Source organism: Anser anser (genome assembly GCF_964211835.1).
Source record: "Anser anser genome assembly, chromosome: 1".
NCBI lineage: Eukaryota > Metazoa > Chordata > Aves > Anseriformes > Anatidae > Anser > Anser anser.
Window position 1 is genome coordinate 105,778,600 of NC_139720.1, and position 17,110 is coordinate 105,795,709.

At 44.4% G+C, this 17,110-nt stretch overlaps 1 protein-coding gene across 4 annotated transcripts in view; it reads left to right on the top strand.

The window, feature by feature from the left end:
- The first annotated feature begins 13,990 nt into the window (after positions 1-13,990).
- Positions 13,991-17,110, top strand: part of USP25 (ubiquitin specific peptidase 25) — a 92,670-nt gene continuing 89,550 nt past the window's right edge. For 2 of the 4 annotated variants that reach the window (XM_083821044.1, XM_083821045.1), the window contains exon 1: positions 13,991-14,294. In XM_083821044.1, the coding sequence (XP_083677170.1) occupies positions 14,250-14,294 (45 nt within the window). In that variant the 5' untranslated portion in view covers positions 13,991-14,249. The remainder of the gene's footprint in view (positions 14,295-17,110) is intronic. The other 2 variants (XM_083821046.1, XM_083821047.1) reach the window with 2 other exon arrangements.

Below are 17,110 nucleotides of genomic sequence, written 5' to 3' on the forward strand. Positions count from 1 at the left end.
CAAAAACACCAAACCACCACACAACATATTTTATTTCACGCATCCAGGAGAGAACATTTGGAACATTTTAGAAATTTTTAAAAATTGAATTGTCTTACTTAAAACAATTCAAATAAATTTAAACTCTCTATGAAAATTAATGTAACTACAGCAAAATAGAATTTATTAAGTGGAAATGGGAAAAAATTGACATCGTGAAATTTCCTATGAAATGGAAAATCCAGTTCCTGGTCAGGTCTGTTTAGTTACAGTTTTCTAGAACTAAATTATTTTGATTATATTTGATTATATTTGAGAAAAAATTCTTGAATGTTAACTAACAAATGCAAGTGGAGTAAAATGAGACTGATGGTCCCAAGCTGACTGCTTACTTCTCTGGGGATAGCTGAACCTAGTGTGGAAGCCCTGTTTCACTTGTTCCTCAGAGAAGTGCCTTAATACTGAAGCTAGCTGTGTCCGTTGATAAAAGCAAGTTGAAGATATCTTCCCAAGCTGTAGGTATTAATGGGCTCAGACTAATTATGGCTTTGCAAAGCATAAGGTTCAATTACCTGAAGTGTAGGGTGCTCTGATTTTGCTGGCTGCTGACAACTTGTTGTCATTTTATGTATATATAATATATATAAAGTATATATATTATATAAATAATGTATATATATATTTTAATATATACATTATTTATGTTATATTATATATGTATATTTTTATATATATTAGATTGGGTATCACCTTTGAAACAACAACAAAAAAAACCACAACTATGTCAGATGAGCAGTTACCATGTCCCATACATCACCACAGCATGTCATGCCATAGGTCTCACTGGAAACTAGAGGGCAACAGTGGAAGAAAGCTGAGAAATTGTATTTGTACAAAGAACACCTTTGTAAGTGGAAGAAGTGTTGGAGGAGGCAGACTCTGTTGGTGTGAAGGAAGCAGAAGCCATTCATTAGCTCTTCCTTCCATGTGAGAAACTATAACGTGGGATAAAGAAGACTAGAAGACTAGTAGAGAAGACTGCACTCTGCAACTAGTTGCTGTGCGATGAGCATTGCACTGCTCTTTGAATATAACAGCCATCTAGTGGCCTGTTTTCTTTTCTCTCCAGGGATTTTGATCTGTGTCCTGTAGGAGCAGATTCCTTGTGCCACATCCATGCGTTTTGCGTCACTCTGTAGGCTGAAGAAGAAATCCAGACTGCCAAATTAATTAGCTAGAATTTTCCCACGTAGGAGACTACGTAGGAGTGCGTAGACCTTAGAAGACTGTTTGTCACCAAATGAACATGTCTGTGCTAGTTCAGAATCCCCTCCAAGCTATGTCTGAAATATTTCCCTGCTCAAATGAGTTACTCCTTCTCGTGGGTGGAATGAAGAATCTTGTCCTTCATCTTCATTTGTGTATACTAGGTTCATGACAGAGTAACTTAGTCATAGGAAAGAATGCAGATATCACCTCCCTTCCACACCATGTGGAGTTGTGCAGCTAACAGACTAGTAAAACCAGACCTGTAATGTCTACCAAAACAACCAGGTTGCAAATCCTGCATAAGTTAAAAATCTAATTTTTCTATTTGTATGGGTTCTTAATCATAGACATACAAGTTCACATTAAAGTTAGGCTTAATTATACCTCTCACCTCATCCATCTAAATGAACAATACTTTGCTGAATGTAGCTTTGTTTTTTATAAATATCCTCTCATTATATAGCAACTGAATATTCCTATTTTACCTATTGGCTTTTGTGCACAGGAGAGGTAGTCTGAAAACTAAATATATCCAGTATTAATGAAAATATTGCATCTAGGGAGGACATCAGGACAATTCTTCTTTCAAGCTCCATAAGATTTGTCTGTACATGAAAAAGACTCAACGAGTCAACATTTTAACTTCAATTTTAGATCCATGTTTACATCTATGAGCATGAGCAACAATTGCCTCCTGCATTTTACAATGTGGTATGGGTAAAAAAATGAGCTTTGGTGAAACTGTTTTACAATACTCAGAAAACAGGAAGAAATAATACAAGGGGGAAAAGGAAACGGGGGATAAAATGAGGACAAAGTATTGAAGGTGTTTGGCATCTAAAATCGTAGAGTATGCCAAGTTGGAAGGGACCCATAAGGATCATCGAGTCCAAATCTTGGCACCACACAGGTCTACCCAAAAATTCAGTCCAAACGCCTAGTCCAATCTAACGAAAAGGGAGGGAGAAATGTCTACAAAATACGAATCTGGATACGAAATACTTGCTGAATCCTAAAAATTATGTGCAGTATGTTACACAATAATGTTACCTCCCTCGCCCTGTTAATTCCCCTGCATATATACTGCATATCGTACATGCTCTTTGTGCTTTTCTTCCTTCCTAACGTGCCGTCTGACCTAGCCAACTTACCATGCCTCCCTTGCAGCCCACCAGGCTGGGGTACACGCGTTTCATGTCATCGTGAGCAGTTCACAGCGCGGTGCCATTGGTCTAGCCGCATGAGCGCGGCAGGGCGCTCTGGGAGCACGCACTCGAGCTACCGTGCTCGTTGGCACCGCGCTGCTCTGAAGCCGAGACGCTGCCTGCAGCTCCAGCGCTTCTCTGCACTGTGCAAACACGCCTGCTCTCTTTAATCATCTCAGCTGGTGGCTCTGATGCACAACCACAAAGCTCAGAGGTCTTCTTGTGCTCTCAGCTGTCTGCAGTAACTGTGCAAAGGCTTCACCAGAACTCTGCCTTGGGTTCAGAAGTCCATCAAACTTGGGGTATTGTAAAATAAATGCAGTGAATTCAATGAATTAGAGTTCTCCCAATCATTTCTTCTGATTGCAAATGGGAGAATTCACAGGTTTTCTTCTTCTGTAGTGCAAGTACGCTGTTGTGCGTAACACTCGTGTTTATTCCTTGAACAAAGCAGTTTACCCACTCTTTCGGTCCAGGGACATGGACTTAGACAGTCTGGCAAACTGAGTTGGGATTGCTTGAGCCAACCCCTGCAACTGTTTGTTCTGTCCCTCTTTTATAGGCATCGCCTCCTGCAGCTGGCTTGGCAGGATGGAACACCTGCACACCTCAGCGCAAAGTCTGCTGTCTTAGCACAGACCAACTTTCATCAGCAATTTAAAGAAAATTGCTGGACTTTGCATCTGAGGCATGTACGCACAGCCCCAGCCAGCTGCTTTTCTGTGGGGATGTGTGTCCATGACAAACGAGTGGCAACAAATTGTGAAGGGTTTAGAAGCAGAAGGCTTGGAACCTTAAACTGTCACTCATTCTGTCATGTTTCTGTGGTCTGAGTCTGCAAAGATTTGTACACTTTTTTTCCATGGTATTGCAAAAGTCAATCCTTAGCCCCATTTAAACAGCTACAACAGAAGGCTATTAAAAACAGTCTCAACCAAATGGAAAACTATCTGGTATGCAAGCACCAAAGAATACAAATAAATATTTTGCAAAACTGCCTGTAATTATGCAAAGTAAATTGTATGCAAGGAGTGGCACCACCTAAATGGCAACATAACATATGCACACAGTCAGAAAATACAATTTTTTCAAACAAGCTACTGCTACCATCCTGGAATAGCTGGAGAGCTGTTTTAAATTACAAGTTAATCTATCCTGGTGCAATGAATTGTTTAATGTTGGGAGTGGACCTCTTGTTTTTTCCCTAGCAGCATTATTCTTGATATTCTGTGTTGAAACAATCAAGTGGAATTGTAGGAAAAGTTCCTGACTGTGTGAACACAATGTGGCAACATGACAGCAGTTCTGCTGCAGCTTTTCTCATGGCAAGGTACGAAACCTGAATTTAGAGACTCTGATGTTACCTAAGCTGGTTTATAGCTCAGGTTTGTTAATCTCTCACTTTAAACTTGGAACCAAGCAGTAAGCTTTCTAGCAACAACAGTGCTGGTATTTGTGGTTCTCACCCAGTTTACCCCATTTCTTCCTTTCCTGGTGAGCAGAACTGGTCTTGTGGCACGGGGCAACAGCTCCTCGCTGCAGACAGAGGGAGCAGGGCTGCTCCAGCCACAGCAGCAAGTATCTGCTGTCTGCTCGCGTGCCACGATGCGTGTCTTCATGCAGGCTTCCTGGGGAGCTGAAGTTACAGCACTGTGGTTGAGAATGCAACTGCCTTTTAGAAGGGGAGGAGGACACAACTCTGCAGGTTGCAAACTCAAAGCTCCCTTACCTCGTTGGTGCAGTGAGCCCGCTTTTAATGGCCTGCATTTTGAAATGCCGTCAGAGAGGTGTCTGATGTGATGAGGCTGCTGCAGTAATGGCTGTGTCAGAACCAGAAGGTGTTGCAACTTCCTAAGAAGTAATAATAGATGAGCTGATATAATCTACTTCCTTAGTTTGTCTTTTCCTGCTTTGTCATAAGGATGTCTGTCTGGCAGGGCTAGCAAAGGGAAGACACATTTTGAAAGATCTGCAGCTGTAAGCAGCTGGGAAGGAAATGAATGAGTGAGCTCTTGTCAGAGACAGCGGTGCAGCAATGCAGCAGGCTCAGTGACGAGCTGTGGGGCCAGGCTCCATGAGAGAGGAGAGAGAGTAGTGAGTCTGACAGGTAGGATTCTCAGTTGGCCCTTGGTAATTTTCCTGGTCACCTCTGAAAATCTCAGGGATGTGCCTGTCAATGGAGCCGTATCATTCATGAGTCTAGGTTTAGGCCACTTCAAAATGTAGAGGAGGCTTTAAGAAGGAAATCTGAATGGATCAAATAAAGCAACATTGATTCTGAGTAAATGGATGCCTTCAGCTGAGACGTTTCTTTCGCCTGTTACACCAATTCATGTGTCTTTTCTGTGCAGAACAGAGTACTCTAGAATAGAAAACGGTTTGAATTCCTTTTTACCATGCATCTGAAATAAAAGCAAGCGAAAAAACAACAACAGCAAACCACCACCACACCATGTAAGGTTTGTTTGCCTGAACTTTTCACCTTATTGCAGAAGTAGATTAGGAGGGATGGGGAATTTTGTGTCCCGCCCTGTTTGTCTCGCTCCGTCATCACGTGCATGGAGCTCACACTTCCAGTAGAGCACACCACGAAGCATTGCTCTGGAAAGGCTCGTGGAGCAGGGGAGGAGCTGTGATGCTGCCTGCTCTTGGGCTGCATGACCAAGGGCACGAAGCCTGGCACACCCACAGTGCCCATTGCCATCCTCCTGCAGCTCCTCCTTGCTGCTGTGTGTGTCCTGCTGCAGTTAGCGCTCCTTGTACCCTTCAGCCGCGCCATCTCCCAGCCTGGGCTAATTAAAACAGGGAGCCATCAGAACGGATAGCTCTGAGCCTGTTTTCTAGTTGAACCACTCAATGTATGAAACTTCTCTGACCGGTAATGCTGATCTGCTACACTTTGAAAAGCTTCTCATTTGTCTCTGTCTTCATGTTTAGGTGATTTATCCTCACCTGCTTCATGTGACTATTTTATTGTCATCATTTTGTCCATTTTTACAATAGACACTTCCCTTTGGTTTTTGTCTTTGGAGTTTTTCTTGCCTCATCAATTATCTGGAATATAATATTGAGCTTGTTTTAAATCACAGAGTACATGCAAGTACAGCATGCCTCGGTGCAAAGTACAGGGACTGCTGTCAGACCGGTTCTCGCTGTCGGTGGGTACCTGGTGTTTCTGAGGAGACAAAGACAGATGAGACCACTGTGTCCCCTGAGGGCATTGCTTGATGTTGCCGCCTCAGTCCTGTTTCCAGTTTAAGTCATGGACGCTCCCTTCCCTCCCCAAATTAGCATCGCTTGAGTGGTGCAGCAGTGTCCTGGGGGCTGCAACACCGCCTCCTGTCTCTACAAATGTTGAGTTTCACACCACCAGGGCTGGCCCCAAGAAGGCTTTCCTTGGTAAGAAGTAACAAGTGTGTAATAGTGTAACAAGTTGAATAAAGTTTTAACAGGTTTCCTGTTAAATATTCTTCCAAGCACAGCACAAAGGATCCTCAATTAAAGCCTCCACTGAGAAGCAAGTGCCATGGGAGATCATGTGTCACGCAGCATGACTAACACAATTTATGACCCCATCTCATCTCATCAGGCTCCAGTTTATCTAATGTGTCACCCTTTCAGTCTTATATTTCACCCCAGCTGTTCATGTTTTAACATTTAAAGGCTTTGGGTCTGCTCCTGATGCTGCAGTGCTGAAGGTCACTAAGCTGAGTGTGCTGTTAGGTGGCTTTCACTGCTGCTTACCAAACGTGATGAGGAAGAGTCACAGTCAACTCCGTTGACAAGATCAGCTTTAAATGTTCCACATATTAAATGGCTTTGCTTTCACTTGGTCTGTCCAGCACAAGTAGGGCTGGAAATCTCATTAGAATACATAAAGTGATGGATTTCGTGGTGCCAGCTGAAGTCTTGGGGTCCAACATCGCCCTTCACACGAGCTCACAGGGAACACCACTGCAGGTCTGTTTAGAGGCTGCTGTACAGCTGTGGCCGGAGCGACCGCTGGCAGCAACCTCAGCAGTGCTGTGAGCGGATCGATGGCAGTAAGGAGGCTTTTAAAGGGCCATTTTATATTGATTAAAAACTTTCTTCTTCTTTCCTTCTGGTAGGTAACCTTCCCAACACAAATTATTAAAATGGTAACTTTTTAATTGGCCGAATGAACACTGTGCCCCAGATAAAACATGTCAAATGTGGCAGAAATGTGAAAATGATCAGTAACTGTCAGTGTTGTTCTGTACAGTTTAAGTGGACCAGGCTTGTTGGTTACAACCATGACAAGACACAAAAACAAGTATTTTTTTTTTATTTTCTCGGATGCCCTCTGACTTACAAAGCTGCTATTGTGGCAGTCAGTAAACGTAGTCAGGCACCATCGGTCACTGAAATAGCATGAAGAATATGTTATTTCCTACAAAAAAAAATTAAAAAAAAATCTACATACAGGTAAAAAATATGAAACAGGAGCCAATCACACATATTTCAATAGTGTTTCACATTTACTTGTATTTTTAAACAGTATCTTACAGTCAGCAATAAGTTACAAACCAAACTGACACTTACTCAAGAAAATGAAGGACGTGGATAAATGGATATAAGAGAGAGAAAACTTCTCAGGTGATATAAAATAAGCAAGTTTGCAGTTGAATTTGAAAAAAAATAAAAATAAAAAATGACTGCACCTAGTCTGGATAGTGAGTAGTTTTGTGTGATACAGACTGAGAAGTACAAATTAAAAAAAAAAAACAAACAAACCACCACAACAACAACAACAAAAAAACCCACAAAAAAACAGCAACAAGAACAATAAAACTCTGAGCTGAGGATATAAAAACTTTATGTTACAAAAATCATATAACACCCTAAAATATTATAAATCCTAAAAGCCTATTTTGTCCTTTTTTTTTTTTTTGGAAAAAAAAATCTATAATCATGTCTTGCAATGGAGGCTATGGTCATTTGTGAAGGCTGTCCAGATTGTTGTGGATGTTCCTAAGGGTTGAACACAATGAACCTTTTGCTAATCCCACCATGTTCTATAAAAAGCTCTCTGTCTACAGTTGGATTGACTGAAAGTATAGATCTAAAAGCAAAAGAAAAAAAAATTCAAACGTCCCACCTAACTTTTAATCGGTAATGCCTCCTAAGTGCCAGGAAGCTCTGTTTCCGTGATGTGCGTCCATCCTGCCCAGGCTGAGTGCTTGGCAGCTTTCCTAAATGGGAAGAGGTGTTCCCTGGTTCGTCTTTCCTGCGACCACTTGTAGGTATGCTTGGAGCACGCTGGCAGGAATGAATCTACATGACGCACAGCAGCCTTGGTGCTTACATGAAAAATACAGCCCGTGAAAGGAGGTGGCAATGATGTTTGTTCTTTATTTAATCTCTTAGTGTTTAGAGTCCTTTCCTAGGAGATGGAAGATGTGGGTGCTCTGCCCTCCTACACCAGCAAGGGTTTGGAGTTGGCATTTCCTCGCTGCAGAAGAGCGTCCGGATACGGAGGCTGTAGACTGCTGCGATGGGAAGTGGCATGGTGGGACGCGAGGATGAATCAATAAGCGTGAGCTGTGAAACATGAATCCTGATCTAGGGCAGCTTCCTTCCCACCTGCCCACAGGTGGCTTCCCAGTCCATGGCAGCGGAAGGATTTTAGGCATGGGCCTCTTTCAGCAATCTAGCAAGTCAGAGTTTGCTGGGTGATGTAGATCCTGTCTAAATCCCTTCCATATCTAGGGCAGGGAGATTACGTGACTACCTGAAGATTTTTGATGTTACCCTAAGAACTGAATACCTAGAGCCTAGGAGAAATAGTGCACATCAGTGGTGTGGATCCTTTCATCTCTCTACCCCTGAGCAGTAGTTTATGGGTAATAAGACAAAGAGGCAACAAAAAGTGACAGAAGCAAAAATGGCCCCTCGCTACAAGAAGGACATGGAGGTGCTTGAGAGAGTCCAGAGAAGGGCAACGAAGCTGGTGAGGGGTCTGGAGAACAAGTCTTACGAGGAGCGACTGAGGGAGCTGGGATTGTTCAGTCTGGAGAAGAGGAGGCTCAGGAGTGACCTTACCGCACTCTACAGTTACCTTAAAGGAGGCTGTAGCGAGGTTGGTCTATTCTCCCACGTGCCTGGTGTCAGGACGAGGGGGAATGGGCTAAAATTGCACCATGGGAGGTTTAGGTTGGATATTAGGAAGAACTTCTTTACTGAAAGGGTTGTTAGGCATTGGAATGGGCTGCCCAGGGAAGTGGTTGAGTCACCATCCCTGGGGGTCTTTAAAAGACGTTTAGATGTAGCCCTTAGTGATATGGTTTAGTGGAGGTCTTGTTAGTGTTAGGACAGAGGTTGGACTGGGTGATCTTGGAGGTCTCTTCCAACCTAGATGATTCTGTGATTCTGTGATTCTGTACTAGTCCCATCAGCCTTGCCTTCTACTTTTAGCTGCGGATTACAGGATGGAGAGCAGCCTTGCTTATCCATATAGGCCATCAAATGTAAGGTCATTGGCTAATGAAACAATTGTCTTTCATTATTTAATTAAGGAAGAGTACATGTATGTAAATGACTGCATGCATGGGAAACTTGTCCAGGAGGTACGAAAGGCTATCATTATGTTCAGTAAGCATTTGCTTGAACAGAAAGAAAAAAAAACTGAGAGGATGAACGGATGGTAAGAATGTGACTTTATTATCTGGCAGGAAGTTCTGCCATTTGAAAAAATATATTCAAAGTAAAAACGGAAAAAAAAAAGTCTGCATAACTAGCTTAGTTATTTTAAAAAATCCAAAATAATTTGCTTAGACCTTGAATATGAGTGTTACATATTCACAATGCTAAAAATTGTAGATGTTTGAGCTGATAAGCTTTCATACTAAACATTGGAAAGAATCATTAGATGAAGTTTAAGACAGTTTTTTTTATTATTATTATTATTTTACATTTAGGTTATTATTATTTTAGTAGTATTTATATTATTCATATATTATTTATTGTTATTGTATTTCTAATTCAGTGGAGACAGTAACTTGTGAAATGTTTTCCTTTAAATGAGTTACCTTTTCAATGACAGAAAGAAGCATTTTAGGGAAAAGTTGTGAAACTTTCTACTGCTTGATAAATGATGGGTAATGCCTAGTGGAAGGACTAGTATTCATTGCTGAGCTCTAAATTACCCTTAGCCACATAGGAAAAAAATTATTGCCTCTCAGGAAAGCTGTGTGAAATATATGATCAATGCACAAGTGTGGTCAAGAAAGTAAATAAAATGGGAAGATGGCTAAGGTTAAATGTAAGGCACTTGAACCAGGTTCTTAGGTTCTCTGAGAATCTACAATTTCAGTGGAATTCAGCTGCAGTTACATGTACTCAGTACTTTAAACCTCTTTTTTTGTTTTGTTTTGTTTTGCTTGTTTGTTTTGAATGTAGCATTTGACTTTTAGGAGGTACATGAATAGGCAGATGCTCTCTAGAAGCAAACAGAACATAAGCAACCTTTAAATTTAAAATATATAAACAATGGAATATGGAACATTAACAAAACCTACATTCATATAATTTTATCTTGGCTTTTAGGTTTTCAAAGGGCTTTCAGATTTTTGAAGGGCCTCAGTTAATGATTGCCCTTTGACCTAAGTTACAGTGTTGGTTAGCTTTCGCTTTGGTTCCCCCAGAGCGTAACCAACATAAGATTTTGCAAGCACAGAAGCAATGTTTGAACAGTCACCAGTGACACAGAGAGTAATTGTTAAATTATGGTTTAAAAGGTGTCATGCTTAAAAAGCTTCTTGAGTTTTTGTTTCAGGTGGCTGAACTATTTACTGCAAAGAAAAAAGGCGTAAGTAAAAGTGTTTCAGAATAGGTTTTATACATGCAGACCTAGAGAATCTCTTCTCTAGGTTTAAGTACAGAAGCTGCATGTTTACAGCATTTACTGTTTTATAGCAGTGCCTTCTCATGGCTGATATAACAGGTTACAGATCTGGGAGAATAAAACCAAGAAGTCCTGACTTGCACTTCCCCAACTGTAACCGATGTAGCCACAACATAATTAAAGTCCTAAATAAATGATGCACTTAATTAAAGACAAAAACAAGCCTATTGAAAACCAGGGGAAATAATGAGCTGGTTCTTGTTGTACATGATCTTTGTATACAATAAAATGTGCTAAAGTGTTTTGTGGTTGGCTGGGGTTTTCTTCTCTATTCATAAAAATGGGAAGACCATGAGAATTGTGAGCAGGAACACAGTTTGCGTCCAGCAGGCGGTCTGCAGAAAGGCACGGTCACTTGCTGGTTTCAGAAACAGGTGAAGCAAAGCTTAATGTGTGCTACCACTGAGCCTGTGTCCCCCTCTCTTTTGGGCTGGCACAGCAGTTTGCACAGCCAGCCGGTCAACCATTTTGGTGAAACCATCTAGCGGAAAAACAACTGGTTCGGGGTGGTGGAGCTGCAGCTGTCTTTCAGGTGGATTGCTCTCCACAGGGGCTGCTGGAGAGGGTGTGTAAATGGGGGCAGCCTTGCGGAGGGGAGCAGGCAGCTGGAGGTGAGGACTACACCGAGAGACTGTGCAACGTGTTTGCAAAATGTTTAACCACCGTACCCTGTAAAAGATGAGGAGAAACTAGGTGGAGATGTGATGAACTTCCAGGATAGCAATATCCTGGAAGTAAAAGCCATATATAGCTATGGCTTATACTATTTAAGATATTAAAGGTGCATTAAGGTACACTGCCCTGCTTGTAACCAGCAGTATAAGGAACAGGAAGGGATAAAAAAAGAACAAATACATTTAATCTCTTGAGATTCATAAGCAAATGTGATCATGCAGCCTTCATTTTTCTGTGAAGCAAAAACTTTCCTTTACGATCACTTCTCTTTCTGTGTGCTAGCGTCATCAATAAGAGTAGCAAGAAAATGCTTGCAGCTCTGAAGTGTGACAGCTAAATGATCACTGCAGACTAGAAATAGGAGCTCAGAATTTTAAGACTGTGGGCTCCTTGTTAAGGTGGCACACCTCAGAAACAACATGTTATGGGTACCGTGCTTCAGAGATTAGATGAAATTATACAATTAAAAAAAAAAAAAAAAGAACAAGCCTCCTGCATGGTTCTTACTGTGCAGCAACAGTGCAGGTCTGACAGCTTGTGGACCTCAAGTTGTCACGCTGAACTCTGCTGCACACACCAAAAGAATCTGGTTTCCAGTCAATGGGATCTGAAGGCAGAAAAGGAATTAAGGACTGGATCCCTAGAAACCAAGAAACCTCGTTTAATTTCTACTGAAAAAATAGCTCCTTACTATATTATAGATACTAAGGAGTACTAATATCATCAAGTCAAGAGCTCTTTCTAAACTGTGGCCCTGACGAAATTGTTACCATTTTCTGACAAAGTATAAAAGGCAATTTTGTGCTGAATGTACTTGTGATATAGAACTTGTGCTGCAGAGCATGAATCTCAATTCCACCTGCTTTTCAGCGACACTGCATATACTACAGAACCATACCTTGCATGGCTATGGCTCAGATTGTGTCAGCATTTCAAATCCCTGTCTCAGAATTTTATTGCTCAGCTGTTTTTTTTTTCTTCTTCTTCTTCTTCTTAAAGGAAGTGGAGCAGGAAGGAGCCCTTAAAAGTGTTAGCTTTGTTGTTGTTTTGTTTGTTTTGTCTATTTTTTAACTCAGGGTGTGTGTAGAGGAAAGGGAAGGCATTTAATGGAAATTCATACTTTGTTATCCTATCCTGATTTGAGGTAAATTGGACAAAAAGTAAAATTTCTTCTCAACACTTTCTTTTTGGACCCATTTTATCTGTTGGGGAAGCTTTTTCCATTCAGTTAAATAAAACTCAGAAAGAGATTTGAATTATTTCAATACAAATTTTATTTTTAATGCTACACTGGAGCAAATATTTTCAAAGAATATAAGCAATAAATACCTTTGATGAAAATTATCTGAACATAAGTAGTATAGCATACACCAAAACCAAGCAGTGTAGTAGAAGCTGTAAAAGAGAATGAGAAAAGGCATGACTATTTTGGAAGAGGACAGAGAAATTGGTCTAGCACTCTGGTACAGCAGTGCAACAGAAAACTTTTTTTTTTTTTAAAAAAAAGAACATGTGATAAACTCCTGCTGTTAGCAATCTCACATGTAGCTATCAGTCTAAGGAGAGAGAATTTCTGGCTATTCCCAGAAAAGTAATTTGTAGCCCATTCCTGATCTCATTATATTATCTTCATAGTTTCTTGCCTTTTGCACAATAAACTATTTGGAAACGTCAATTTTAAAAGTTACCTTGTACATTGCAGCATAAAAGGCAAAACCATTAAAACCGATACAATCTATGAGCACCAAACCTTAGAGAGCAAATATTGATCAAATTGCAACATTTCCTGCTCTGAAGCTACAGTGAATTAAGGCAGTGTTTGCAGGTCGTCCTGAGTTGTGCAAAAACTGGTGTTTTTCTTAAAGACCAAGACCTTGCAGTGAAGTTATTACCTGGTAATCTCACTTTACTTGGGGGGTGGAATTGAATTACTGAGTCATAAAAGGCTCTGTGTGTTGAATTGTGAGCAGACACAATTCATTTCATTGCATCAGGCTCACAGGTCTAGGGTTTGAGATATGTAGTGTTTAGCAGAAGCGTGCTGCTGCTCCCCAGAGCTGTTCCTACAGAACAGGCTTCCCTGCTTTGGAAAACCTACCAGGCATGCAGCTACCACATAAACTAGAGATGATCCAGCACATGGGGTGGGTCCTTCCGTTACCCTGGTTCAATTCAAGTGCATTTTAGCCACACAGCAACCAAAAAACCAGCTGCTGCACAAATTTGTGAGACCTTTTTTTGGGAGGGGCGGGGAGCAAGCTGATTTTGCAGTTATTCCACAGCCCTCCCGGTGGCTGTGGAGCAGGCCTGAGGGCCCGTCCCTGCCGCGGCAGCAGGGCCTGGCAGGCGGGGAAGCGGCAGGGGCAGCGCCAGCCCCATCTGGGTCCCATCCCACGGCGTGAGGAGGGCAGCGGGCCCGGGTGGCCCCCAGCTCTCCGAGACCGGCTCTCCCTGGCTGCGACGACGCCCCCAAACTCTCTTCTTGCTCCTTTCTCGACTGCAGAGGCTGGGGGGAGAACAGAAAAACACGGATCAAGCCCTTTTGAACGCCGTTCCAAAACGCCCGGTTCCGAGCCCTTCCCCACGTTGTTAGCGGCGGAGCGGTTAATTACACCCCCACACCGGGCGCAGCAGCGCCGGGCTCGCCGACCTCCCGCCCTACGCGGCGGCCTGCCGGGGAAGCGCCGGCACCGGGGCCGCCCCGGGGCCCTGCGGCCCACCGAGAGCCCCCGGGCAGCCGCCTCCCCCGGCCCCGGGGACCCCGGCTGCCCCCCCGTTCCCCGGGGTTGGGCGCCGCCGCCTCCAAGATGGAGGCGGGCGGTGCGGGCAGCGCCGCCGCCCCTGCCCGCTAGGCACCGGCCGGGGAGGAGGGCAGCGGCAGCGGGCGAGGGGTGCCCGGCCGCCGGGGCAGGTGCTCGGGGCGGCGCCGTGCCGAGGGCGGAGCCGGCGGCGCTCCCGGCAACGCTGGGCTGCGGCGGCGGTGGGGGCGCGGGGAGTGACAGCGGGGCCTGAGCGGATCGGCGCTGCCCCATGGCGGCCGCCCGGCTCGGCGGCCCGCCCGCCTGGCGGTGACTCGGGCTCCCCCTCCCGCCCCTCCTCCCGCTCCGCCGCCTCCTCCGGCGCCGCTCGCCCAGCCCGGGCCCGGCCCAGCCGCCTCCCGCCGAGCCCGGTGCGCAGCCGGGAACCGCGCGGGGGCCATGACGGTGGAGCAGAACGTGCTGCAGCCCGGCGGCGCCGCCAAGGTGAGAGCGCGGCCCGGCACAGCACGGCACGGCCCGGCTCGGCTCGGCTCGGAGCCCGCCGCCCTGCCCTGCCCTCCCCGCCCGGGCCTGCGCTGGGCTCGGGGAACTTCTCCCCCCCCCTCCTCGGCTGGGGCCGGGGCCAAGGGCGAAGGGAGGAAAGGGCGTGAGGCCCGTGCCGCGGGGAGCGAGGGGGATGCCGAGGGGGGAGCGGGCATTCGGGGCCCGGCCGGCCCAGCAGGGCCCCTGCCGGGGTTCGTCGGGGGGTCCTGCCCCTGCGCGCCGGGGAGCGGGGCCAAGGGGGGGCTGCGCTCCTCCGGCTGCTAACGCGGGCCGGGAGCTGCTGAGAAATCAATCCCTCCTCAAAAATGGACACCTTCAGCAGCTCGCCCCTGCCCGGGGGGGACTGGCAAGGGAAGGAGAAACCAGGAATTTGACCACGCTGCCTCCGTTTATTTCCCCAAAGGTATCTGTTGCTGCCTAACGTAACTGTCCTGGCAGCAGCATAGTTGTGCCCCCTCTTCCCTATATTTATTTATTTTTAGTGGCACGTGATGTTTTTATGCGATCATGGAGGTGTATTTGCATTGGCATAGTCGGTGAGGAAGTTTAATAGCACCGGTCCTGAGAGCGGTCGGTCAGTGGAGAAGCGGCGATGAAGGTGTGACTGGGTAGGGTGGCACAACGTGCGCTCGGGAAGCCCTCTTGGAGGGAGAGGCGTGCGTGCTGTCACCGTGGGAAGCGCTGATTTTGGCAGCTTCAGTAGGACAGCAAGGGCTGAAGGACCGATTTTTGTCTCCTCACTCCTTAGTCAGTCCTGATTTCGACTGATGTGCACTGACAGACGCGCGTGGCAGGCTTTTGCTGCAAGGGCCCATGCCATATCTTCTGTGTTTAAGCGCTTCGTTTGTTGCTGCTGTGTGTCCAGCGACTCTCCTGAGTAACCTGATCTTCTTTTTTCGAAGTGTTGTTGATGGTTTACTTAAATATCCCTGAATTATTTTATCAGATATTCTGTTACATAATACTTGTTGGGGGCTTGTCAAGGCTTGGATGGTCTGTCAGGAATACCAAAGAAGAAATGCTACAGTTTTCAGTTAAACCATTGCTTGTAGGTCAGTAGTTCAGGATTACTTTAGTTTCAAGAATGAGCTTACAGAGTGGTTGGGGACTGAATCTTATAGGTCACCTGGTAATCCATACTGGAGCAAAGAACTTAAGTCAGTTTAAGACTTCTAACGTTGAAATTTCTCCATGCATGATGATTACTTCTCTAAGTATCCCCAGAAATTGTATAGAATTACAAACTTCGTTCATGCTAGGGATTTGTTTCTGTTGAATCATCTGATTGTTTTATTGTCTGAAACTTCTTATTACCTACTTTATCCTTAATTGCATGCTGGAGGAGGGGGAAACAATCTTGAGAACATTTTACAAAAAAATGCTATTTGACTCCAAAGTAAGCCTCACATTGCTTAGTGAGGCTAACAAATAGCTAACTGGCTGACAAACTTCAACGTTGTTCAGCATATTTTTATTAAAAAAAAATAATCTTGAAAGCACGGTGGACTGATGCATGGTTGGAGAGATTGCCATGCCACTAGCTCATCTTCTTCCCTCAAAAGAAGAAAATCCCGTGCTCTACAAATAAAGAGAGTTTGTTCTGCAGACCTCAAAGTTTGTCATGATTGTTTTCTGTTAGCGTGAAGAAACCACACGCAAACAGAAATATATTGGATTTCCAAGACATGTCTGAGTCACCAGCATACCTTATTCAGAGCTGTGGTTCCCAACATTGTTCATCAGATGTTGTCTTTCTGTCATACAGGAAGTATGTGTCAAGCTTCAACAGCACTGGGCGAAGCAGATTTTTATTAATAAATGCTCTAACTACAAACAGCCCCCTTCCCGCTGAAGCTATCTTTAGTTTGTAGTTAAGGAATCCGGACCAGTTCAAAAGACATTCTTTCTTTTATGTTTAGTGGTCATCTTGACTCCTCGTTAAAGCTAGCCATTTATCTCCTGAAGCAAATTAGTCACGTTACTCTCGTCGCTCTGGACTCTTGTACGGTTCTGTAGTGTTGTAGGGGGCTTGTAGGCTATCAGTAACGTTCCTACGAAGCCAGAGTGCTTGAACGCAGTTACAGGCTGATGCCCTTGCTGTGCCCCTTCTCCAGGTCCGTGCCCTTTAGACAGAGGGCGGGGGGGAAGGTGACTTTCTAGTAACTGGAAAAAAACAGCGTGGAGAGGTCATACGTGTTTCAGCCCTACCTCGTAATTATTGTGACAGCCAGCTCGTAACAATAGACTGCAGAAACTGGGTTTTAGGGGGGTGAATCTTAGCAGGCCCCTGAGCACTGTGTGTTATCGAGTGCCAGTGCCTTAGGAGGAAGACGGAGTGCTGGTTGGTGCGTGGATTCCAGGCCTGTTCTCTCTGTCCTTTCGTTTCCCACACCCACTGTTATTTCAGACCTGTGATTCAGCACTATATTGGCAGTCTAATCACAGGAGTAGTGGAATAAAGTTAGGTGTATCAGCTCCGCTCAGCTCCTTTTTTTTTTTTTTTTTTAAAGAAGCACAAGCCTTTGGGGATATTTATCACTAGAAATAATGCATGGCATTAAGCAAAGTCTAACACTATTCACTGTCTCTCCTTTTTGCTCTTTTTTGGGGGTATTACAGAGAAAACTCTGTCAGCTGATGTGTGCCTTTCTGCTTTGCTTGACCTGTAAATTTGACGTGCTTATTGAAGGACTGTTAGTAATATGGCAATGGCAGCTTTTCTTTCCTGAAAGCGTAGTCACTGGCTTCTTAATGCC